The 26,525-nt window shown below is 51.4% G+C and overlaps 1 protein-coding gene across 2 annotated transcripts; it reads right to left on the reverse strand.

Moving 5' to 3' along the window:
* TAB1 (TGF-beta activated kinase 1 (MAP3K7) binding protein 1) lies at positions 1-26,519 on the reverse strand. 2 transcript variants are annotated; one of them, XM_043440101.1, is made up of 11 exons: positions 26,382-26,519; positions 12,440-12,576; positions 11,939-12,092; positions 10,942-11,028; positions 10,309-10,447; positions 9,249-9,362; positions 8,167-8,278; positions 6,355-6,499; positions 4,613-4,835; positions 3,468-3,630; positions 1-1,945 (listed from the first exon to the last, which is right to left on the reverse strand). In XM_043440101.1, exons 1-11 carry the CDS (start codon positions 26,412-26,414, stop codon positions 1,738-1,740), a joined length of 1,515 nt encoding a protein of 504 aa, XP_043296036.1. In that variant the 5' UTR covers positions 26,415-26,519; the 3' UTR covers positions 1-1,737. The 2 variants fall into 2 exon arrangements, with proteins under 2 accessions (XP_043296036.1, XP_043296035.1); XM_043440100.1 differs by lacking the exon at positions 26,382-26,519 and adding an exon at positions 12,931-13,086 and having other exon boundaries at positions 12,440-12,573.
* Between the last annotated feature and the right edge of the window lie 6 nt (positions 26,520-26,525).

Genomic DNA, 26,525 nt, shown 5'->3' on the forward strand with positions numbered 1-26,525 from the left:
TATAATACCACCCTTTATTATTTCTTTACTGCGGTAAAAAAGTGATTCTATTTCTAGAGACCAAACAGCATCACAGACACTCTTGGAAGAGAATTCCCTTTGTTCCCAATCCTCTGTGACTGATCTGAAATCTGCTCACCTGCACAACAGAGGCGGCCTCATCGTCGGGGTGGGCTAAGGGCTCCCTGCTGAGATCCGCGCCCCATGGAAACTGGCACCGTACTGGGCCCTGCCCTACCACAGGGAAACACATTCCTGGACCACAGAGCCAACAGGGACCTTGGAACTGGCCTCTGACTTTTCACACTCCAAGCACACTTGAGGCCACACACTCTGGCCAGTCCCTGGTGAGCTGTCTGGGGAGTTGTGGGCAAGAGGCTGGGAGCAGGAGGGGGTGGCAAGAATCCAGGGGCCCTCAGAGACTGACAGAAAGATGTGAGCTCTGCTCCACCACTAACTGGGCTTCCCAGGTGGCGCAGAGGTAAAGAATCCGCCTGCCAATGCAGGAGATGCAAGAGACATGGGTTCGATCCCTGGGTTGGGAAGATCCCTTGGAGGAGGGCATAGCAAGTACACTTGCCTGGGAAATACCATGGACAAAGGAGCCTGGAGGGCTACAGTCTATGGGGGTCATGAGAGTTGGACTCAAGTGAGCAACTAAGCCTACATGCCACCCCTAACTGTGTGACCTGGGCCTTCTTCCTCTTTTGAAAACACAAATGGCAATTCTCGCTGAGAGCCCTGGTGGCACCCCTCCCCACTGAAGGCAGACCACATGCGTGAAAATGGTCTAACTCAGGGCCTGGGCTGGCCGATCCTGCCCTAACAGTCTGTAGAAACAGTGCGTGTCTCCAAAGCTCTGGGCCACCCAGAGCAGCTCGTCTCCAAGACCTCTTCCCTTTCGGAACCATTTCCCACTGTTCCCTGTTTCTAACGAGCCCCACGGCCTGACCGAAGGCCTGTTTGTTACCCTGGAGATGACAGAGACTCACAGTCAGTGGTAAAGATCGCAATCTTAGCGGCTCCCCAACCTGGGGCTCCCGCCTCTAGGAGGGAAAGAGCCGCGCCGGCTCCTGAAGAGCAGCCACTGTCCCGCTCAGGCTGGGCACGTCCTCACCTCTCCTCCACCCGGCTCTGAGGGGGCTCCAGGACCACTGCTCCTGTTAGACCAGTTCCTTCCAGGTCCTTCCCCCATGACTGCCCCTCTGCAGTCATCCCAGTCCACCTGAACACAGGTGGGCCCAGGGACAAGTATAGGCCTCAAAGGTGCAGATGCCAACCGGAGTTCCACTCTGGAGGCCGGAGAAGAAAGGCGGGAACCACCACTAAGCTGGGTGGCGGGGGGGAGGAGGCGCCAGCAGTGGCCACAGGCTCCTCCAGGGCAGGCAGGAGCAGGAGGAGGCAGCCTCAGGAAAGCAGCGGCTGCGGGCCTGCGGCATGCAAGGCCCCACTTGGTGGGCTTGTGGCTGCCGCACTCGTGCCCCGCGTTCGGAGAAACACAGCGGTCCTGGCTGAGGCAGCCCCGTGCCGGCGCCGTAGCAAGGGGCCCAGTTTGCGCTGGCACACTCGGAGGACACTCTCCGCAGCACTGAAGGCTGTGGGTGCGAGAACGACGCAGGCTGAGGACAGGGCCCCTGTCGGCCCCCACGGCACAGGCAAACGGCAGGAAAAGGCCCATCCTGCCCAGAGCTGGGCCCCGTCCCCAGGCCCCTGCTCGGGCGGCACTCCGTGGCTGGGCTACGGCGCTGTCACCACACTCTGCTCGCCGTGGTCCACGCTCCAGAGGCGGTAGAACTCGGCAAAGTCCACGTAGGGCTCCACGCGGCCGTCCTCGCCAGGCGGGAGGGAGTGGGCGGGCCGGGAGCGGAAGAGGCCTCCGTCCGAGCTGGAGCTGCTGCTCTGGGTGTGCGTGTTGGTGGACTGCAGGGTCAGGGTCGGGCTCTGGCTGTGGGCACGACAGGGGCAAGTCAGTCACAGGCCTTGGCTCCCGGCCTGGGGACACAGACCACCTGCCCTGGCCAATCCCTCCGGGCACAGGGCTCTCTGACAAAAGCCATCACGAGAGCCAGCCCGGCCAGATGTTCTTTAGGGCAGATGAAAAGTGAAAGGCATTTGTGAAGTTCTAGCTACAAGTAGCTATTTAAATTAACTGGAATTAAGCAAAACGGACCACTCACTTCAGTGCTCAATAACCATGGGTGGCTAGCAGCTACTGTGCTGGACACAGAACATGTCGCCCTCCAAGCTGTGCTGAGCTGGACGCCATCCATTCCAGACTCTCTGAATCCATCCTACTCCAGACCCCACTGACCACAGGGAGGCCAGGATTCTTCTCCCAGAAAACCTCCTCACTCCTTCTTCCTCTGCTGGGTGGGCCAGGCCCACCCAGGCACCCACCCTCAGAGCCTGTAATGTCTGGGAATTACCTGCCAGCCCACCGTCCTGCAAACGTCCCGCACTGCCTAGCATTCAGCACTGGGCCAGCTCCGGGGGCTTAACTAAGCTCCAGTGCAGGGTGGAGGAAAGAGGCTGTTTGGAGCCCTGCGGAGCCAGAGGCACAGAAGAGCGGCTGGTCTCCCTGCCTGGTCTGGGACGACCGCTACCACGCCCCGCCTTTGTGGACACAGCTGGTGGCTCCTCTGCAGGGGCGGGGAGATGTCCATCACTCAGCGGCCTGGCAGCCCACTTGAGCCCACAGTGGCAGTGGTGGGGGGAGGTGGGCAGGGAGCCAGAAAGGCCCCCTGCAAGATAGAGGGAAACCTTCCTGGTGGCCCTTTCAACTGGCCAGCTCCTGAGTGGGCTGGGTGTGGCATCTCTATTATTCTGTGCGGGGGGGTTGGAATGTGGAAACCAGATCCTACCCCCTGCTGTGGCGGCTGGTGGAGGGGGACACACTCCCCAGAATGGAGGGGGTGGGGTGGACACCAGACCTGTCTGGCAGGTCTGCCCTGCGGAGTGAGGAGGGGGCCTACCCGCCACACCCCCAGGCTCCAGACCCCCGAGCTGTGGCCACCTCTCCCCAAGCCTGAAACTAGAGGCCTCACTTCAAAGTTAACACTGGACACTTTAGTCAGAGTGCACCGGCTCCCACGGGCCAGCACAGGTCAAACAATGCCCCACAAGCACGGGTGCCATGGGGTGGCCTCCCAAACCACACACTCCAAGCTGGGAGCAAAGAACAAGAGGAGAACATTCCTATTAAATGAAAACTGACTCGCGGCACCTGCAGGAAGAAGTGAACAGCAGGCTGTTGGCATGAACCGCCTGTTCCCACCCCACTCTGCCCGGCTTGGGGGAGCTGCTGGAACCGGATCTACACAGGCCTCCCCAGGGATGTGGAGTTGGGAAGTTCGAGAGGAACAAGACCCTACAGGATGCAGCCTGTGGCCACTCCATCCAGGGACCGAGGGCTGTCCTCGGGAAGCAGGCCTGCCTGAAAGCGGCTGGCGGTGGGCGTGGGTGCTTACTTGGTGAGGGTGGGAGTGGCCTCGTCCAGGGTGGAGGCGCTGTGGGCCCCGTTGACCAGCTGGCCCTGGGAGGGCATGACGAGGGACAGGGTCACGCTGGTCTTGCTGGTGCTCTGGGCGCTCGAGTAAGGCACGGACACGGGATACACGCGTCCTCCGGCGGCTGTGGGAGGAAGAGAGTGGTGGGCCACGGGGTGCGGCTGGCGGGGAACCCTGGGGTGGCAGGAATAGGACTGCGCCGGGGGTTGAGAAGATAGGCGGGGGCCCAGTTCGGTGCTCTGAGCTCGGCCCTCTGCCCCTTGAGACGGTGAAGGAGTATCTGGCAGAGACAGGGGCCTGGCCAGGTGGGGACCTACTCTCAGCAGCAAAGCATCGCTGGTGCTCAAGCAGGAGGAGAAACCAGGGCTGTGCTGCCTCAACAAAAGGGTTACTGCCTGGCTTCCCACAACGCTTTAACCCGAGGGTTAAGAATGCTCCTGGTTGAGGCTGGCCCAACAAAAATATGGTTGCAACAACAACCTAATACTACAGTAACCCCGCTGTCCGTGGGAGAACAAATCTCTCTGTGGAGGCCTGAGTGCTGGGGCTCGCTTGTTTGAAAAAAAAAAAAAGGAAACGCAGCCTCAGGAACTGACGGTCTTGACACTACACAGCACTGGGAGGGAGGGCAAAAGCGCAGTCACCTCTCTTCCTGGGCAGCTCGATTCAGAATGAAATCACCTCCAGCACACCCGACTGTGCCTAGGTCCCTTCCTTCTAGGGCCTCGGTGTCCCTTCTGTAAGAGCTCGTTAATGAGGATGTAAGGAAACACGCAGCTGAGGTGCCTGGTGCAGAGCAGGCCCTGGGCCAGCGGGTGCCATGGTCCCAGAGATGCGGCCCGTGGCGCTGCAAAGTGCTTCCCGTGGCTCAGGTCTTTTGGGGGAGGCCAGGGCAGAAGGTACTGTCCTGGTTTCACAGACAAAAAGGGAAACGTAAGCGCAGCTCAGAGAGCTTTCAAGTCAGAACCCGACCTGGAAGTGCTCAAAGGCAAGCCTCCCAACTCCACTCCACCCAAGGCAGCAAGGCCCAAGGCCTCAGCCGCTCTGCCCGACTCCAGCCCTGGACAGCGGCCTGGGATGCCTTCCTGTGCACGGGGCATACATACCTGGGGCTGGGGAGGGTGCGGACTGGCTCATCTCGCCCAGGGGGTAGCCAAAGTTCCGCACCAGCAGGGTCATGTCCTCATGCCTCGGACAGAACTTGGCACGTTCCCCGCCACTGGCGAAGGTGTCGCTGTGGATCCGCTTCACCCGGTCCACCACGGCCTGGGCCACCGCATCGAGCGAAGTCTGCTTGGCGAACTCCGTGTCAATCATGGCAGCGATCTCCTGGGGGTGGGGGGGGCAGGCACCAACCCGGTGAGGAAAGAGCAGTCCCAGGGACTGCAGGCCCCAACTGCACAGTCTTCACAATCTAATCAGGACACTTAGGGGTCACCAGCCAAGCCTGTGATCTGAGCTTCTCAAGCTTCTCAAGGTATTCAGGATAATTCTCCTGGAACTTTCTCATTAGAGAAGATATGACCTTGTGATTTCTCTGATTTTTGGCTTTCAGACCAAAACAATAGGGGAATAACATCCACCTTGCTGCATTACAATGAGGATAAAATGGATGTGAGGGCACTTTGGAGACTACTAAAAAGCCCAGTATAAACTGTCATTATGATTAAGCTTGCTTTCCTAGAACAAACTTACTACAGGAAATAATACGCCGTTTTTGTCAGAAACTGAGGATACAGGATGAAGACAGGGTCCCTGTCCCCAGAAAAGTCCAGTGTTCAGTGCATTCTAGAAGCCAGAAGAAGACACTACATAATCTTATTGTGAAGATTAAAGAAATGAAAAAAAAAAAAAAAATCACACTGCTGGCTGCAGTCTCTTGGGAGGTAGGAGGGTAGAAGCAGGTAACAGGAAATGACCCGGGCATGGTCCAGGGAGGTGGCAGAGATGGGCTCAGCTCCATCACTGACCAGCTATGTCACCTCAGACAAGACCCTGGACTCTGTGAGCCCCAAATTCCCTAATCTGACATGGCAGCAAGCCCTTGCCCCCACTACGTTATCAGGCAACTGGAAGGAATGAGATAAAATAGGTGAAAAACCTAGAACACAGGTGGTAAGAGACAGTTAGGCACCTAAGACTTACCCTTCTTAATTCTCATTAGGATAGAATCACAGATGGAAGGAGCAGCACCAGCTGAACTTCCCTGACCAACCCCGCCAGCCAAGGTCTTCCCTTCAAGATCATCCTTCAAGTGGCTGCCTCGAGTCCCACTTCAGAGACATACACACTCCGAGGCAGAGGGGAAAAGTAGAATCTCCCACGGGCTGAGGACCTATGTCTGCCTAGCCCGGCCCTCACCACAGCCCCACAAAGTTAAGAGGTCAGCATCCTCGTCTTAGAAACAAGGAACAAACTATAAATCGCCTACAGCTCAAAGAGGAAAGTGGAAGAGGCAGTGGAGTGGGAAGTGGGCAGGCCACACGAGCCCTTGTCAGGCACTCTGTGTACCAGGCTGCACCCCTGCAGGCCAGGCCCTTCCCAGTCTCCAGAGCCATGCCTGCCTTCACTTCCCTCACCCTCTTCACCGAGGCTCCGCTCAGGGCCCTGGGGACTGACACTGCTTCAGGCCGGGAAGAGCAAAGCTTTTGGGTGGGATGGGTTTGCTTGGAACACTGGGCTTTTTCTTCCCCCAGCATTGAACACAGCGATGTCTGGCAAAAGCATTTGGGAATCAGAACTCTAGGTCCCTGATTACTTTAGAGCTGAGCAGGAGAGCTGACTGCGGCCCCGGGGAGCATGCCACCCTGCGGGCTGGTCAGCCACACTCTGCCCACGCCCAGCTCACCTGGTTGGCCTGCCCAGGCCCGTGGGCTGCCTCCAGGGCCTTGTACAGCCCCTCAGACATCAGCACCAGGAAGCCCGTCACCCCATCCAGGGGCTGTGCACCATGGATTTCAGGCTCCGCGATGATTGGCTTGGACTTGGCAGCACTGTGGGAAGAGAGCAGAGGGGAGAGTTGTGCTTGGAATGGGCCCCGGGACATTTAGCCTGGTGAGAAGAATCTACACCCAGAATGTAAAATAAAACACACTTCTGACAAGAGAAAAAGAAATAGAGGAAAGAGCAAAACCAAGAAAACAGACCTGTCTTCTGAGGACAGCTGCTAAAATAAAGCTCAGCGGGCCAGGAAAGTCAGTGGGCAGCTGAGGTCAGAACAGCCAAGGTCAAAGGCCCAATCCTGGCCCCACTCCACATCTCCTGTCCATAAAGAAGTCCACATCTCCCCGAAGCTGACCTAGAGTCCACATACACTCCAGCCGCAAAGGGACCATGGACTGATGGCCCATCAGAGCTGGTCAATGTCAGGAAGTTCCAACACATGCACGCAGGGCAAGGGTAAGGGCACGTTCTTGGCAATAGGATTTAAGAGTGAGTCTAGAAACACCCCAAAGTCCATCAGCAGGGGCAGGTTAGGTGGGTGCTGACAGCTGACACTGGAATCCCAGGAGCGGCGACCGAGAATGCGGCAGCCGAGACTGCAGGCGTGCAGGACAGGACAGCACACGCCTATGCTGGAGAGTCAGGTGCACGACACGGCGTGGGGTGCGAGTGTCTGCGGGTGTTTTAAAAGAACCTGCCCCTCGCTGCACCCACCCACACACACACACACACACACACACACACACACGTATACGCTCATGTGCACAGAAGCCAGCAGCTTCTGAGGAAGGAGTCTGAGCCTAGGGCTGGAGGAAGACCCACTTTTCACTCCATATCCTGGGCATTTCTTGAATTGTTCTAAAATGCAATGTACCTTCCCATAAAGCAGATATAACCCCATGAATGAGAGACAAAAGGCTCCAAACTCGATTATTTAAACATTGTGAGGGTAGGAGTTGCAACACATGTGCTCTAAGACACCAGATGGGCATCTCTCTCTCTCTCTCTCTCTCTCTCACACACACACACACACACACACACACACAGTGTTCTCACAAACAGGGTCGCTGTGGTCCAGGACACAAGCTCTGAATCCAGGCTCCCTGGGTTCAAGTCTTGACTCAGCCCATTGTTAGCCTTGAGCCCAAGCAGGCCACCCACTGTCTGCGTGTGTCAGTTTCCTCATACGAAAATATCTTTGGGGCAGAAACAGCACCCACCTCACAGGGTCTGAGTGAGGACGGAATAAGAGAATGGATGTGAAGAACCGTGCACGGGCTTAGACGAAGGCTCACAATTATCACCCTCTCCCGTCTGCTATGAGGACTGGGTGGCGCCCAGCAGGGACAATCTACCCGGCGCCCCCACCTTGGCCTCAGCCATGAGAGCACTGACCAACAGCCTTCAGTCCGTTTCTGCCCACACGAGGCAGCTCATGCCAACTCTGGCCTGCCAGGCCCCGTGGCACTGGATGCTGCCCATGGCTTTGACCCAGCTCCCTAACTGACCCCTTGCCAGCCTGGTCTACAAGATCCCGACTCCTGGCCTGCTGGGTCCAGGGCCTGCCCCACACCAGCCTCTCTGGAAGGATGAAAGAATCTCCTTGGGCTCTGAACTACCTCAACTCTACCTCTTGTCCCCAGAGCCTACAATCTGTTATCTGCCCCTGGGCCTCTGGTCTTCCAGATAAACGAGGGGCGGCTGGGCCAGCGCTTACCTGAGGAGGTCGATGTCAGTGTACCCGTACTTGACCTTGTAGTCCCCGATGCGCCTGGTGCTCTCCTGCCCACAGATGACCCCCACTTGCTTGATCTTTCCTGCATCCAAACCTACCAGAGGGAGAAAAACACAACTCAGGCTTTGTTCATAAAGAAGAACCCAGGGACTTCCCTGGTGGTCCAGTGGTTAAGAATCCGCCTGCCAATGCAGGGGACGAGGGTTCAATCCCTGGTCTGGGAAGATAGCACATGCTTTGGAGCAACTAAGCCCAAGGGCCACAACTACTGAGCCCGCAGGCCCCAGAGCCCGTGCTGTGCAGGAGAAGCCACCACAGTGAGAGGCCCGCAGGCCACAGCTAGAGACCAGCCTCTGCTCACCACCGCCAGAGAAAGCCCGCGTGCAGCAACAAGGACCAGTGCTGCCAAAACCAACAAATAAAAAAAAAAAAAAAAAAAGAACAGAACAGAACCAAAAGCAGACGACACAGACATATCCGCAAAAACAAAGCAATGGGGACCCAATGAACAGGAAATGAGGTCACAGCAGGGAGCCTTGGAAGGCAGCTAACCCCAAGTCCCCCAGTGTCCCCAGCCCCTCTGCTGTCGGAACATGCCTGGCTGAGTCCCTCCCCAACGGGAGACGAGATCCAGCACCAGCCAACCCAGCTCCCTCTGCGGCCTGAGCTCACAGGGGAGGGCGGGGGTGGCCGTGGCGGTGGCTGGAGTCCCAGGACTTCTTTGGCCTCTCAGGCTCCACCAGCAACAGTGAGTACCAGGGACACTTGGAAGCAATCCACATGTGATAACGCTTTCAACCCTTACACCATCCTGAGTGTTACTGTTATCCTCGTTACACAGAAGGGGAAACTGAGGCACAGAAAACTTCAGTAAGATCCCAAATCACCAGCGAGCAAGTGGCAGCGCTGGGATTCAACCCCTAGGCAGGCTGGTCCCAAGCCCAAGGTCACAGCTCTTCCACGTTGTGCCTCTCTCTACACAGCCACCAGAAGGTGCAGAATGAGCCACCGGGTTTGACCCCCACCCCCAGAGCCCTCAGCCCGCACCGCCCCCCCTCACTCACCCAGCTGCGAGAGCCGGAAAAGCTCGTCCTCATTCTCTGTGGTGTGGTCCACGTTCAGCTGTGTCACCTGCAGACCATCCACCGTGGATTTGCATAGAAGTGCACGGTTTGTACCTGCAGCAGAATTTGAGCAGCTGAGCTAAGACTGAGAGCACAGCGAAGAATAGGACACGTTGTAAAAAAAGAGAGAGAGAAAAGGCAGGCATCTCACACACGGAACTTCACCAAAAGAGCAAAGAAAACAGGCTCAGACCACTGGAGTCACTAGTCAGGGAGAGCTGATGAGATTAAGGAATTAGTTTAAACTTTCCCAGTGTCAACCAAGGACGATTATGATCTTAATAAGAGACCTTTTTTCTAAGGAGACACACTGCAATATTTACAGAGAGCATGACAGGGTCGGGGTTTGCTTCACAACAAGGCAGGGACAGAGGGCTATGGATGAAATGAGACGCCCAGGGAAGGGATGTTGGGGCTGGGAGAGGGGCACACGGAAGTTCATGAAATGCTATTCTCTCTGTTTATACTTTTGAGTTTTTCTCATAATTAAATCTTAAGAGAAGGAGGAAGAGAAGAGGGACCGTGTCAGTGGGATCTCTCCGGAGCTCCTGCAGTGGCCTCCAACCGGGGGGCACCGGCTTCCCGGGTTCCCACATGGCCCTTCTTGGCCCACAAACCCCACCAGCCCTGGGACCCTGCCGCACCTAGCCCACCGTGGTCCCTTTCACAGGACGCCAGGTGGGTCTTCCACAGCCCAGCAGCCTCTCCCAGAAGAGGAAGCCACCGAGGTAGAGCAGAGAGGGGATGCAACTCCCCCGGCCACAAGCCAGTTAGGGCCAGAGCAGGGGCTAAAGCCAGGATGCCCACCTCCCAGCAGCTACCTCAAACACTCTGGGCTGGGACCGATATCGTGTGGAATAACGAGAAACACCCAGAGGCCTCAGGACACTCGAGCTGCAGGTCTTCTGTGTCTGGGGAGCAGGCTGGCTGCCCAAAGGACTCCTGGATCCTCAGGTGACTCTCCCCCACCGCCCAGCCCTGGGACAGGCAGGCAGCTTACCGACATTGGCCACATAGAGCCTGTTGTTGAGAAGAACTGCCACGACGGCCATGGCTCCTCCCGAGATCTCCTTCTCCAAGGCCTTGAGTCTTTCGAGGATCTTCTGATACTGAGGAGGCAGCTGGTGCTGAGGGACACCCTAGAAGCCATCATGGGGGGTTCAGAGTAGGCCAGGGCCTGGGAGACCGCCTCACCCACCTGCCCTCCCTTAAAGAGCGAGCATCCGAGGCCCGGCTGGGAGGGAAGCTGGCCACAGCACCAGAGCAAATGTCTTTCCAGACAACCAGGCACGACCTCACTCATCCCGGCAGCCCCGAAGGAGCCAAGGCAGGACGTGAACAGGCCAGGGACGAGGCCTGGGCCGATTCGGGCCAAGGACCGACCTGACAGGGGCTTCTCTCACACCCCTGCCCACCCTAAGCAGAGACTCAGAGCACGGCTGCTCACAGCTGGCCAACAAGGTCCCTAGAGGACAGAACCATCACCCACCCACATCCCATCAGGAACTATCCCCCTAATGCCTGCTGCTCTGGCCCAGCTGTGTCGATGGCGTGGGAGGGACATGGCAGATGAGTCCGTGCTCCAAGCAAAGCCGGGCCTTGCTTCTCCAGGGGCACAGGCTGGGGACATTACCTCGGGTAGCTGGGACTGGAGGCTCGCCTTCTCAGCCAATGCATCATCAATGGACTCCAGGAAGCTCCTCTCCACCACATCAAAAGCCTGGAGGTGGGGGACAGGGAAGCAAAGGCAGGTTCAAATACCACTGTCACCGGAGGCTGAAACACCCCTTACTGACAGCAACAAGTCATATCCAGCGCAGGTCACCACGCGATGGGGCTTCACACAGGGCACTAGAGACACTGCTGCTCCTGCAGAGCAAGGTCTGACAAAGGCGGCCCCTGCGGCTGGCACCTTCCGGGCGGCATCGCAGAGCAACCAGAGAAGCAAGAGACGGCAGAGGGGCTCACAGCACAGGCTTGGAGTCAGGCCGCCGGGGGGTGAATGTCAGCTCTGCGCCTGCTGGCCAGTCTCAGCCCCTCATGGATGACACAGAGGAAGTGCTGCCCCGAGAGTGACTGAGAGCATCCGGCCGAGCACCCAGCCTGGCTCAGAGTGAGTATAGGTCAGTGACAGCTAGCGTCACTGCCACATCCTGAGGACCCCCTGACACGGGCCACGCCGCCACCTTCCCCAGGGGCAGCAGCTGACAGTTCCTGGCACTGGTCCCGGGTGATCAGGCCTTTGGGTGGCAAGGCAGGAAAATAGCTGGGAATGCTGCTCTCGAGGAACCAGAATCCACCATTCTCATCTACAATTAAATGCCTCTGGACTTGCTTCCAAAAGGAGATGCCAGGAGCAGAAACTCCAGAACCGCAGCAAGCAGGAACGCAGAACTGGAAAATGACACCAGCCAACCAGGAGTGAGGGGCGCAGGGCCCTGGAGCTGCGATCACCGAGGCTGAGCATCTGAGCCTCATGGAAAGAAAGGGGTCACCCTAAACACCTTGCTTCTACCAGGGCTCAGCAACTCCCACCCCAGCCCTGGGTGCAAGGTGACGCCCATAAGCCCTTCCCCAGGAGGATCTCTGGGCCAACCCTGGAAGTCAGTCGGCCCGCCCGAGCCCGGTACCTGCAGCAGCACCCGCCGCACATCGGCCTCGGTGTGCTCAGCATTGAGCTGGCCCAGCAGGAGCTCCGCCGACAGCCGCTGGGCCACGAAGTTGGTCACCCGGTTGCCATCGTAGCCGTTGAAGACCCCATACAGGAAGCAGTTGTTCTCACTCCTGGCAGAGAGACAGGGCAGGAGAGGCCTGAGACCAGGGCTTCGCGGAAGACTGACTCTAGGTCCAGAGTGAGGGGATGAGGAAAGCAACCAGGGAGACAAAAGACACAGCGGCTGTGGCTTTAAGTGAGCATCTGGGTCCCCACTCTGGCCATGACCTTCTGGGATGCCCTCTGCCCCCAGGAGCAGGCCCTTGGCTGGTCTGAGGTCTAGATGCGGAAGGGATAGCAGCAGACACCACCTCCCGTGGGCCACGCTGCACTGTCAAGCCCCACACAAAAGAGCTGCCAAACCGCTCTTCTTGAAAGCCTGCTTCTGCCGCCCAGCAGAGCAGCGGCGGCACCTCACCTGAACTTGAGCCAGTTGTCCTCTGGCGGATGGCTTTCGGTGCCCTTGCTGTCAGCGGAGTAGCTGCGGTTGGAAGCTGAGCCGACCCCCGAGAGGTGGCAGAGCGGCAGGTCGTCCGTCCAGCTGGGCTGCTGCTCCTGGGAAGGACACCAGGACACCAAGATGCCTTACCTTCTTGCCCAGGGCAGACCCCACCTCATCTTCTTTTTCTTCCCCAGCAAAAACCTAGCAGGCCCGGAGCCCCACCCAGAAGGTTCCACTTCCTCCTGGAAAACAATGACGCGTGTATGAACAAACACCTGCAGAAGGGTTTGCATGGTTTCCGTCTAATCCACAAACGGTCCCCAAGAAACCCGAAAAAGACTGGAGTCCCCAAACGCAAGGCTCAGCAGTGGTCTCCAGGAATGTGCTCCACTACAGATGGGCACGAGTCAAACACACGGACACAAATGAAAGAAACTCATCGTGCAGAGCTCGCTGGTAGTCCCCACCTCACACTGCAGTCCCTCGGGCACTGGTTCAAACTGCAGATTTCCAGGCCCCTCCCAGAGTGTCTGATCCTGGTGGGCCTCAGACTGTCTGCAGTATAGGCAGCTCTTCCCAGGGGGCTGATTCAAGCCACCCAGAACCATACCTTGAGAAACTGACTCAGCCTCAGTCACTCTTCCTGGTACTAGGGTCTCCACCCCTGGTTCCTGCTTCACCCTGGGGTCCAGGCCCATCTGTGTCCACCCCCCACATGCTTCTCTACTAAGACCAGATGCTTGGCGTGCCCTGTCCACATTTCACTCTTTCTTCCTGTGTGGAACAGCCTCTTTGTCTAATAATTCTCCACGTCCTTCGGGACTCTGGCTAGCGAGTCACCACCACCAGGAAGTCTTCCTTCAGGAAGATCTTCCCCCAGGCTTGGTTGCCAGCCCTCTTGTGTATCCCTACTACACCTGATCCCCCCAACCCTGCCTGTGTCTGACTCCCATTCTACCCCATAGGTCTCAAAGCAGGCTGTTCAGTACAACCAAGATGGAGCTTTAAAACATGCACAGAACTGTCCAGGAGCCAGCTCAGACAGACTCTGCATTTCCTCAGTCTCCTTGGGGGACACTCTGAACACCTGCATTCTCTAAGCCCCGGAAACGACCCTGACACAAAGCCCAGGTGTGATCCACGGCATCTCACTGGAAGCCTCCCCTCCACCCGGCCCCCACCGGGGAGCTGTGCCTGGTTCATACAAGCATGCCCGTGCCCACCATGCTGAACTAGAGCAAACTACAACAGCTGGGAAAATCCAAGTTCAGCTCACGGAGAGTAAAATTTGGATTGAAACCTTTACTGAAAATTGAACAAGCATGAATACTGTGCACAACTTCTTACAAGTCAGCAGTCACAGTCTTCAAAAAAGGATGTGAAAACCACTTCAGCAGGCTTTTGCAATCAGATATGTAAAACACCTGTGGTTTAGCTTTTGTGGCACATTTCATCTTTTGTTTATTTACATACTGACAGGGAGGGACTTTATGGCTTTTTTTTTTTTCCATTTTAATTGCTTCTATGCTGCATTTATTTCAGCATTTTTAGTTGTATGCTTTGCACCATGGAGCAACTTCAGCAGGCTGTGGGAGTTCGTTTTTATTTTTAAATTAGCCTATAGTAACATTGCCTTTCTGGTGGGTAGGTCTATGAATTTTAACACTTGTAGAGATTTGTGTAACAAACCGAGACACAGAACAGCCACAACTGAGACAAGGAACAGCCCAGCAACCCCAAACATGCCCTCCAGGTGCCCCTTTGGAGCCACACCCTCCACTAACTCCTGGCAACCACCGACCTATGCCCCAGCACTATGCAGTCTTTTCAAGAACGCCATAAATGAACTCACGTGGTACATAACCTCCCCCCTTGTTCACTGTGGTTAACACACAGAAGATAAGCTTTATCATCGTAACCATTTCTAAGTGCGCACCTTACTGCTATTAAATAACTTCCCAACGGTGTGCAGCATCACCACCATCCATCCCCATAACTCCTTCCATCTTGTGAAACTCTATACCCATCAAACAAAAACTCTCCATTCTCCCACTCCTCCAGCCCCAGGCCACCACCACTGTACTCCCCGTCTTTTACGTGTATAACCTTTTGACGCTGGCTTCTCTCGCTCAGCATTATGCCTTTGAGATTTACCTAAGTTGGTGCCTGCATCAACAGTTGGTCCCTTTTTATTGTAGAGCAGTATTCCATCATACGCATGTAGTAGAGTTTATCCATTTATCCCCTGAAGGGCATCTGGGCTGTTTCCAGTTTTGGGCAATTATGAAGAGAGCTATTATAAACACTCACAGGCAGTTTCTGTGTGAACATAAGTCTTCATATTGCTGGGGTAAATACCTAAAAGTGAGACTACTGTTTAACTTTGTAAGAAACTGTCAAATTGTTCTCCAAAACAGTGTACTATTTGCACCCCACAGGTAATGCACAAGAGTTCCGGCTGCTCCACATCCTCACCACTACATGGTATTTCTTTTTCTTTCTTTAATTTAGGCATTCTAAGCAGTGTGTACTTACATCTCATCACACCTTCAATTTGCATCTCCTAATGGCTAACAATGATGTTGAACATCTTTTCATGTGCCTTTTTCGTCATCCACATTTCTTCCTTGGTGAAGCATCTGTTTAAGTCTCATGCCCATGTTTTAATTGAGTTGTTTTCTTAACTGCTGAATTTTGAGAGTTCTTTATATATTTTGGATAAAAGTCATTTCTTGCATATGGGATTTGCAAATATTTCCCCCAGTCTGTAGCCTGCTATTTCATTCACTTACTAGTGTCTTTTGAAAAGCAAGTTTTTAGCTTTACTGAAATTCATTTAATCATTTTTTTCTTACATGGTTTTTACTTTTGATGTCCTGTCTAAGAACTCTCTGCGCAGTCCCAGGTCAAGAGATCTTCCGTTTTCTTCTAAAAGTATTATCAGGTTACATTTAGACCTGTGATCCATTTTGAGTTAATTTCTACATAAGGCAGGAGATTTCTGTCAATTTTTCTTTTGCAAATGGATGTCCACTTTTTCCAATACTATTTGTTGAAAAGATTATTCTTTCTCCACTGAATTACCTTTGCATCTTTGTCAGAAATTAACTGGCCATACTTGTATGTGTCTATTTCTGGACTCTGTTCTACTCTGTTGATCTATGTGTCTATCCCTCAACCAACTCAATGATCTTGATTACCATAACTTTAAGTCTATATTTAAAACCTACATTATAAAATTGGTTAGTGTGATGCCTCTAACTTTAATCTTTTTCAGAACTGTTTTGGCTATTCTAATTCTTTTACCCTTCCCTACAAATTTTAGAATCAGCTTGTCTGTATCTACCAGAAAATCCTGCTGGAGTTTTGACTGGAATTGTTTTAAATCTATAGATCAATGTGAGGAGGTGCGACACCTTCACTAGGTTGAATCTTGCAACTCATCAACATGGTATATGTCTTTAAATGTCCTTGTGTTTTCTTTACAGGATTTTTAAAAAATACTGACAATTTCACCACAAGGGCTAAAAAGCTATCCTTTGACAACAGAAAATATGGGTGAAACCTGTGAGTGGAATAGGAACAGCAATAAGAGCTGGAATTCTGCTCAGCTCCTGGTGATGCTGGATATTTATTAGATTGGTGTGAAAGTAACTGTGGTTTTGCACTGTTGAACTTTGCTGTTTGATACTGGCATACATCCTTAAATAAATGTGGTTATGTTGTACATAATTTTAATGCACATTTCTCCTTTTTTTTTTTTTTGCTAATGTCTTATTACTGCTGTTTATTTTATATTTATTTTAGACTAGGGAAATGATGTTAGACACAAAGAAAATTCAAGTGATTTTCTTATTCGAGTTCAAAATGGGTCATAAAGCAGCAGAGACAACTCGCAATATCAACAATGCATTTGGTCCAGGAACTGCTAACGAACATACAGTGCAGTGGTGGTTCAAGCAGTTTTGCAAAGGAAACGAGGGCCTTGAAGATGAGGAGCGTGGAGGCCAGCCATTGGAAGATGACAGCCATCATCAAAGCTGATCCTCTTACAACTACACAAGAAGTTGCCAAAGAACTCAACGTCGACCATTCTACAGTCATTTGGCATTTGAAGCAAATTGGAAAGGTGAGAAAGCTTGATAAGTGGGTGCCTCATGAGTGATCGCAATCAGAAAAGTCACTGTTTTGGTTGGTAGGTGGACTCTTTACCACTGAGACACCAAACAAACCCTTAAAATCATCGTTTTGAAGTGTCGTCTTCTCGCGTGCTGAGCAACAACGAACCGCTTCTCACTTGGATTGTGACGTGCAACAAAAAGGATTTATGTGACAACTGGCAATGACCAGCTCAGCGGCTGCACTGAGAAGAAGACCCAAAGCTTCTTCAAACTTATACCCAAAGACAAACTTGTACCAAGAAAAAAGGTCATGGTCACTGTTTGGTGGTCTGTTGTCCGTCTGATCCACTATAGCTTCCTGAATCCTGGTGAAAACATTACATCAGAGAAGTACACTCAGCAAACAGATGAGATGCACTGAAAATTACAATGACTGTAGCTGGCACTGGTCAATAGAAAGGGCCCAATTCTTCTCCATGACAATGCCCAACCACATGTCATACAACCAACACTTCAAAAGCTGAATGAATTGGACTATGAAGTTTTGCCTCATCTTCGATATCCACCTGACCTTTCGCCAATGTACTACCATCAAGCATCTTGACAACTTTTTGCAGGGAAAATGCTTCCATAACCAGCAGGAGGCAGAAATGCTTTCCAAGAGTTCATCAAATCCCGAAGTATGGATTTTTATGCTACAAGAATAAACACTTATTTCTCATTGGCAAAAATGTGTTGACTTTAATGGACTGTAATGTGTTGACTATTCTGGGCTTCCCTGGTGGCTCAGGCAGTAAAGAAACTGCCTGCAATGCGGGAGACCTGGGTTTGATCCCTGGGTTGGGAAGATCCCCTGGAGGAGGGCATAGCAACCCTCTCCAGTATTCTTGCCTGGAGAATCCCCAGAGGAGCCTGGAAGGCTACAGTCCATGGGTTCGCAGAGTTGGATACGACTGAGTGACTAAGCATAGCACATTTTGATTAATAAACATGTTTGAGTCTAGTTATAATGATTTAAAATTCATGATCCAAAACTGCAATTACTTTTTCACCAACCTAATAACTCTTGACAGGTCGAGCTGCAGGGCAATAAAACAAAACAAAAAACTCCTTCACAGTAACACAAAATTGTTTCTTGCTCTAATCCTAACCTGTCTCATTTAAAAGCAACAAAAATGTCTGTTTTAATATAAGTGCAAGCTTTACTCTTTGGAATCCCCATACAGCATTACACGATAAGAGTATATTTGATTAATACATATATTCATTCAACAAATGTTTACTGAACATTTACAAAAGGTTGGCATTACCCCAGCTGCTGAGGACACAGCAGAAAAAATAACTAAGGGTCCTTAACTTGAAATTTCCTTGCTAGGGAGAGAGACTTCAAACATGTTATACAATGAATAAACAAGGCACTTTTAGACAGGGAAACGCACTATGGAGAAAACACATCAGGGTAAGGGGACGGACGGGGATGGGCAGGGCTCTTCTAGATGAGGACGTTACAGGAAGCCTCCCCGGGGAGGTGACCTCTGAGACAGACCTGAATGATGATGGAGCAGTGGTCATTTCAAGGAGCCTTCCACTTAGAGGGAGAAGTACACGTAAAAAGACCCTGAGGTAGAACATAAAATGAGTAGGTTTAAGGGAGCATGAGGCTGGCATCGCCTCTGTAGTGAGTAGCAGGAAAAGTAGCTTGTTCCTGTGTTCACACACATGCATGCACATGTGTGCCCAGGTGGGGACAAAGGAAGGCCTTTCAGGCCACAGAAAGGAGTTCACTGCCAAGAGTTATTTTTCAAAAAAGAGATGTTGCCCTAAGCCCGGGCACCACAACTACTGAGCCTGTTCTCTCTCTAGAGCCTGCGAGCCGCAACGACTGAGCCCGTGTGCCGCAACTACCGACGCCTGCGTCCTCCAACAGGAGAAGCCACAATGAGAACCTCGTGCACTGCAGTGAAGAGTAGTTCCAGCTCGCCGCAACTAGAGAAAGCCGTGCACAGCAACAAAGACCCAGCGCAACCAAAGATAAATTAATTAATTTTTAAAAAAGAGAGAAAGAAACATGTTGCCAATCATCCCCTAGATCTTAGATCAGATTAATATATCTTCATCCTCAAGAACCTCACAAAGGTCTCAGGAAACCTGGCAAGTAAATTTTCATAAGAAACTCCTTTTCTAGGGTCTCTCTCCTGCCTCCAACTGGGATGAAGTTAAGCACAAGATTAAGCAGAGGCATAAAAGCAACTCCTCAATCAGAATTGTCACTTGTCCTCTGAAAAGATGAGCCAAGAAGCCAATATTTGGCGTCCCGAAATACCATAACTGTTTTAAAGCAGGGGAGGAGAAGACATTTACACGTTCCAGAATCCTGCCTGTGATTAACACTGAGATTAAGATGGACTGAATTCGTCCTCTAATATGAGATGAACAATACAAATGTGTCACCCACGATGCAAAACCTGTCATCCATGATGCAATCACCATGCTTCCCCTGCCATCATCTAACTCCCACAAGGGACTTGAATCTTTCCAACACATTTATACTTTCCAGCAAAAAATAAATGATCACTCAGTAACTTATGGCCCCACTCAGCACTGAGAAATACACTATGAGAAAGACTGGTACATTAGTGTCTCTCACAGGAAGGAAACAAATTCCGATGGATGACTGGGGAACTCACCACGTCAGTGTGTCGTGGCAGGGGAACAATTCGTGTAAAAGCAGTTCACAGTGGGAGCACATGATGCTGCTCGCGGGAGCAGGCTGACGCTGCACTGGTGGTGGCAGCCGTGTGCGGCAGCCGTGAGCGCAGCAAGCTCCCCAAACCAGAGAGACTGTGTGTCTGACAGTGGTCAGTCTACTCAGCCAGCACCTTATTCTTCAGAGAGTACTTATGCCTAGTGTCTGGATGCTTAAACAATGTTAAGTGCTTTTTCTGAAATTTGATTTTCATAATGATGAGCTAGTAATATTTTGGAAATGTATTATTTTATTAACTGGCAATCAGTGTTTAGGTCAATGGGTAAGTACTCCAGGGCTATTTTTATTTAAAGGCAGTCTTTGTCCATAAAGACACTTAAGGAAATGGTAATTGATGGATATTTTCTTAATGTACCATTCTATGTATACTTCAGTCAGTCCAAACACCAGCATCTTACTTAGTGGGTAAACACAAGAGGCATTTGTATTCAGAACAGGAACACAGCAAGGATACTGCAACCTCCATCACTTAACAATGAATTAGAGGTATAAGCACATGCAATTAGACAAGAGAAAAGGAGGAGGGCATAAGACTTGGAAAAGACATACAGTTATCTCTATCTGAATTTGATATGACAGTACTTGGAAATCCCAAAGAATAAATAATAAAACCAACTCAAAGGAAATAAATAAAGGTGGCAGGATAGAAAATCAACACAAAAAGTCAAGCTTTCATATACTTAAAGAAAAGATCGGCATCTAGCCTCCATGTGAAAATTCCTACTGTCAACTAGAATAGCAAAATCTTTTCCCTCTGAAGTTCTCTAGAGTCAGTCCCCTGCAACCACATTCCTGTAAAGGGTTTTTTAAATCTAAATTTTTATCAGTTGGATTATATCGTAATGCTTTCATCTCAGCCTTCCAGCCTGTTGACACAGTTTTGAATCTCACCCTTTGACAGATGGACACTCTCACTCAGCTGTCTTGTACAGATAAGGCCTGCTATACAGAGTGTTCCAAATGATTTCAAAAAAACTGTGACCAGAACAAAAAGCGTGGAAAGCTAACCCACTTCCAAGAGGAGGTGTCCGCAGCAAACACAGAAGGGAAGTAACACCTCCACTGGAGGTTTATGATACTTGAAAAGCCATGTGTATTTTTGGAGCCTCAAATGAAGAGGTTACTGACCCTAGAGGTACAGTCCCAGAAACAAGCACATACTTTAATACAGACCAACTACTCATACATATGAACCACGCCAAGCCAAGTTATCCTTGTTTCACACTGGCACGCTTGAAACGCTGAGTTTCTAGACAACTGAACTTGGTTTGCTATTTAAATAAAGAAAAGAAGAAACTCAAAAACATTACCCAAAGAGCATATTAAAAAGTATCTACGGTAAGGCTGGGCCTCCCCTTTTCTGTCTAAGTCCTACCCATCCCCAAAGGCCCTGCTCAAATCTAACTGGTGCTGGAGGTCTGTGCTTCCCAAACCTCAACCATCCACTCACTATCTTCAACAAATTACCCACTTCGTGTTTTTTCTTTTCAATATTATTTATTAACTTATTAGGCTGTGTGAGGTCTCAGGTGCAGCACACGAACTCAGTTGCAGGATGTGGGATCTAGTTCTCTGACCAGGGATAGAACCTGGGTCCCCTGCATTAGGAGTGCGGAGTCTTAACTGAACCACCGGGGAAGTGCTTCATGTTTCTTCTTTAACTTGGCTTTTTTTTTTTTTTTAATTCAAATGGTTTCATTTTGAATGTAAACTTGTTAGTATTATAAGTGGAAAATGTTATTGCCTGCCAGATCATGACCACGATAAAAAGGAAAACAGAACAAGGTTATGAAATTCTAACTGATCTCTTGGCCCACTGTACTGTGAGCTGAAGCCCTGTTCTCTCTGTTGAAAAAAAGGGAGATTAGCAAGAATCAGAAAGGTGTTTGGTCCTATGTACATACTAGGACCAAACCAAGTCTATCTCTTGAGAGCATCATAAAGTTTGAAAGAGAACTAAAGAACAAATAACTTGCATAAGTAGTGATGACTTTTATACCAGCACACACTGACCACCTCATGAATGTGTCCTAGGCTCTGGGAAAATGCTGCCCAAGGCCACAGGGCCCTTTCCCTGAGCAACCATGTACACTGGGCACCTGCTCCCTAGCCATTAAGTCTGTGGCTTTGCGGCAACTCTCAGGTTGTAGCCTGGTACTGTTAATTGGCTCCTTTATTTCACTGATTCAAAGACATGTATTTTCAACATTTTTAATATCTCAGAAGTTGGTGTATTACAAATTAATCAATAGTGCACTCGCTTTCTTAGTAGTACATAAAATAATGATGTGTCTTTATAAGCAATAGTGTCTTAGACCCAATGACATTTGGGCAATTTCTCAGGTACCTAGAACTGCAGTCCCCACGGCAGCTCAAACGTTCAGTAACAGGCCACCAGAGAATTCCAGGAGGTGCTGCCCATGCTGGAGTGGGAGAGTACTGGGTCCCCCCTGATTTCAGCAGTGGCCCCCAAAATCATTCTCACCCTGCTGTGGCTAAGTAAGTTTCAGTTCTATTCTCCCCCCTTTCTCCACCTCCATGGGGATTATCCACACCAAGCGTTCCCTGCTGATTCTATTAAAACTCACCAGACTGCCTACCCTCTTGCTTCCTTCCTCCATGTTTCTGAACAATTTTCGGAAAGGTCATTTATTTTCTATTCACACAATCCACCCACCCCTCCACCCCTGCACCCACTGATGCATACTTTCTCCCCCGCCTACAAATGCCAGGCCCAAAGTGCTGCTCAAGCAGTGCTTGAGTGCCTGAACATGAGTCGTGAGAAGCTGAAAAGGGGGTGTCTCACAGCTCACAGAGCCGAGTAAACACACAACTGTGAGCATGGCCCACTTAGCTCTTCCATAGGTTACAAATTCATTTCTCACAAGAAAGAATCTGTTTCAAAAAGCCTAATTTTGACTGTGAGGGAGTTTCCAAAATTCCTATTTTGGTATACATTTCTCTAGTGATTCAACTATATTTAACCCATTAAGGGCGTTACACCGTGTGTACATATATTTATGCATTAGCACCTCATGTACATATGTGATCATGTCACATAAAATAGTCCATAAAAGTCCCCACGGAGACTCATCTCAAACTCTTGGGCAGCAGAAGTGGACAAAAGCATGATTCCAAGTTCAGGCCACAGCTTGAATATCAAATTATTGTATGAAAAGGCAAAGTGTTTTTGTGGTGAAAGCACCCAGATTCCTTAGAGGCAAAAAGGAAGCTAAGAAAGGGAGAATAAAGCCCCCAGGAAGATGACTCCGGGTTGGGGGGGACAGTTCTTTCTCTCCAAAAAGCCTAAAACACCCTGATGCCTCCTGCCATCTCTCTTTCTCAATGACCTCCTTTACCCTCCTTGCTTCTCTGGGACCAACTCCACTCCTGGTGCTGCATCTTTCACTAGGGTTTCCATCAAAGGTTCTCTATGTTTTCATCAGAGATATAGACCTAATACATTCTTAAAGAGGCTACTAGTAATTGCGGAGTTTACTGTGTCCCGGAGCAGCTAGACCACATTTTGATGGTATATGAGATGGTTACGGGTGATGGTTACGGGCTTAAAGAATGTTTTTACTTCAAGGCTGTATGTTTATTTTCATACACATTGGGGAAAAAAAATATGGCTAGGACTTGTGATATCATAGATATATCTGCTCAGGAAAAAACTGATTTCAAGTTGACTTTTTTACAATTAAGCAAGTAATAGTTTGAAAAGTGAAAAGTGAAAGTGAAGTCGCTCAGTCATGTCCAACTCTTTGGGACCCCGTGGACTGTAGCCCACTAGGCTCCTCCGTCCATGGGATTCTCCAGGCAAGAATACTGGAGTGGGTTGCTATTTCCTTCTCCAGGGGATCTTCCCGACCCAGGGATACGAACCCGGGTCTCCTGCATTGCAGGCAGACACTTTAACCTCTGAGCCACCAGGGAAGCCATACTTTAGGCAAACTTAAACTCGTGATTCTCCCTGCCCCCAAGGTCCCCCACCTCAGTAAATGGCACCACTGTTGTTCCAATGAAAACCTTGTAGTCCTTCTCAACTCTTCTCCCTCTGTCCCACACCCCATGCCTGATCTGTCAGCAAATCCTATCAGCTCTTCCCCGAAATGCAGTTAGAACCCGGTACTCCTCACCACCCCTCTGCCATCGCTGGCCAAGCCTTGGTCATCTTACACCTGGACAACCAAGCGCACCGCGCACAGAGCTGCCACTCTCGCCTCTCAAATGCCTGCCTCTGTACGGAAGGCTCTTGCTCCTGTCACAAATCAGATCGCTTCATGCCTCGACTCAAACCTGAGAGCGTCACATTACACTTAGCACAGAACCCAAAGCTCACATGAGGATCCACAAGGCTCCCTCAAACGTCAAGCATCTACCACTATCCCAACACACTCCACTCCACTTCAGCCATGCTGGCCTCCTGATGCTCCTCGAACAGGAGAGCCTTTGCATCCCTGTTGCCTCATGCAGGAATACTCCCTCCTACATGGCCCGTGCATCTCATCAAACGTCCAACAGTCCTCCCCGACCACTCTCTACAACAGGCTCTCCATCATCCTGTCTGTGAATCCCGCCTATTCTTCCTCGTACCACTTCCTGTGTTATATTCTAGAAACTGTCATATCATATACAGTCTGTACTGATTACTTCCTGTCTCCGTTACCAGAACATACGCTTCATGAGGGCAGAGTCCCTTGCCCCTACCAGTGCCTGCCACACAGTGAGTACTCGGTGACACTGGGAGGAAAAGAAATGCAGCCTTCATTCAGAGCAGAACTGAAGGTGGAGGTTCATGGCTGGAGCATAACCACACCAGGTCAGGCATGTAACATGTTCATTTAATACTAACAATGCTCCCGGGAGTACTCTTGGTTGGGGAAACCAAGGTTCAGGGAAGTTAAGTGAAAAATCAAGGTTCAGTGATGCTATGTGACTTGCCCAAGGCCATACAGGACTGGTGAGCTGTTTTATCAGGCTGTGAAGGGCCCATGTTCTTTTGAAGTTACTTCAAAAGCTCATCTTCTCTTCAAAAGACCTTTCAAGGCACTACACCACCTGGAGACCAAAGGTGAAACTCCTCAGGATGACATTCCAAGAAGCGCTCAGCTAATCTGTCAGCTCATCAGCAACTCCTCCCAGCCCCATGTCAACAGGTCCCCAGCCCCGCTACAAGCCTCCAATGACCTGGTCACATCAGGCCATCAGCAGCCCCTCTTCACACTGACAGGAAAGTGCTTTAATCACTGTATTTGTGATACATGCTTCTCCACGCAGCACTGCAAATTCAGTAAGGGTGGACACTGCTCTATTTATCTTTGTATCCCCAGGTCCAGTAACTACAGACCAGCATCCCTTATAGCCACCTGCGGAATGATGCTGTCTGAGCTCCTCTCAACAAGACTCAGGACAGTGGAGGGCAGGTCAAGCCTAGCACACATGCATGGACACTTGGACACCTTGTGAGCAGAGACGTCTTGAACATCATTAGGGTGGGAGGGGCCTAATGTGGGCACACCCACCATTCCTTTGCCTTTCATCATGATGCTATGTGCTTCAAGCTAACCAGCCAACTTTTAAAAAAATGCACACCACCCAGGAACAAATTCTGGAGCTAACAAAGCTCACCTCTATCTAACCCAAGTTACTTGGGCTCCATCACACCGACAAGGGAGGGAAGCTGGTAGCCACTCTTTTGGGCAAGCCAAGTCAGCCTACAACAGTTACCACTCCAGCACTTGCCACCATCCAGCCGGTATTTCTTCAATGTTTACTACACTGGGGACATTTGCACAGGGGCCCTGCCCTCCTACAAAACAGAAGGCTAGGCCTACCTAACCAACTCAAGGATGAGGCCAAACTGCCAGGCAGCAGTAAAATAAAGGGGCAGCCAAAGGTGTGGAGGGGAAGACAGCATTCCCCACCAGGGAAGGCTAAGCACTGGACCTGGCTTCAAATGCTTTACTCATTATTTTACAAACAAGGTATTAAATGCCCACCCAGTGGTGGTAGGCGATGGTGACACTCTTCATTGTAGATCATAAATCCCTCTCTTCACTTTCCACTACAGGAGGCAGTCAAGTCCACAGGCAAGTACAACAGACTTCGAAGTCTGAGGAGGACCAAGGTGACTGCCAACCTGCCCCGGCAGGTCAGAATCGGCCCATGGTGCCAACATGCACCATGGATGTGAACGTGTGTCAAAACGATGCAGAGGCTGGAGAACACCAGTGACAAGCCCATGAGGGTCCAGACTGAGAGGAGTGGAATCTCAAGACTACGCCCCCACCCCCATCCCCCACACACATACTACCTACTCTCACCTAACACCTAAGGAAACTGAGGCCAATGGAGGAATAGTGAATTAGAACCAGCGTCTGAACCCAGCCATTCCTCCCGTATAACCTAGAGGTTAAAAGAGTTTCTGGAATCAGAATCCCTGACTTTAATCCTGCCTCTGCCACTTACCAGCTGTGTGGCCTTGGGCAAAGGACCACCTCTCTGTGCCTCAGTTTCCTCATCTGTAAAACAGGAAGAATTACAGTATCTACCTCACGGGGCTGATATGAAAATTAAACTTACAAATGTAAAGCGACTGGCACAAAGCCTGGGATACAGTAAGTGATACACAACGGGCTGGTGTTGCTATGAGGATTAACGAACGACCTGCCCAGGGTCCGGGGTGGGCTCACTGCTCGGGCTCTCTCGGCGGCCGCGCGCTAGTGTCCCTGCAGGGTTCAGGACGCTCCTACCCTCCACGCGCCCTTGACGCTCGCGGCCGCTGGACCGCGAATCCGAGCCCCCGACAGCCTGGGCAGCAGCGCGCACGCGCAGGCCTTGCGGGGCCGCACGCGCCCCCCGGTCACGAATGAGGGGGGTGGGCCGGCCCGGGAAACGGGAAGGGTGACGGCCACACCCCGCTAGGGACAGGGAGGCAGCCCAAATGCGGAGAGGGGGCCGCGCCTGCACCCGACAGTTCCCCCGGGACTCCCAACCCCCCAGCCCGAAGAGCAAGTGGGTTCCTCACACTCTGCAGCAAGCTCCTCCTCTGCGCCGCCATCTTGGAGGGACCCCCGCGGACGCGCCCGCCTCCCGGCGGAGCAGTCGAAAAGGGCGGCTAGAGCGGCCCGAAGCCAGCCAGGAGGACCGCGCTATCGGGGAGCATGCGCGC

Source organism: Cervus canadensis, chromosome 21 (assembly GCF_019320065.1).
Source record: "Cervus canadensis isolate Bull #8, Minnesota chromosome 21, ASM1932006v1, whole genome shotgun sequence".
NCBI classification, from domain to species: domain Eukaryota; kingdom Metazoa; phylum Chordata; class Mammalia; order Artiodactyla; family Cervidae; genus Cervus; species Cervus canadensis.

What these genes read in the sequence shown, in the direction of transcription:
- TAB1 (XM_043440100.1), bottom strand. Translation starts at nt 13,071, where the DNA reads ATGGTTCTGGGTGGCTTGAATCAGCCCCCTGGGAAGAGCTGCCTATAC. An exon ending in GCTCTATGTGGCCAATGTCG is followed by an intron (nt 9,363 to 10,308) that starts GTAAGCTGCCTG and finishes ATTCTGCTGCAG; the next exon opens with GTACAAACCGTGCACTTCTA. An exon ending in GGCCTGGGCAGGCCAACCAG is followed by an intron (nt 4,836 to 6,354) that starts GTGAGCTGGGCG and finishes CCCCACCCCCAG; the next exon opens with GAGATCGCTGCCATGATTGA.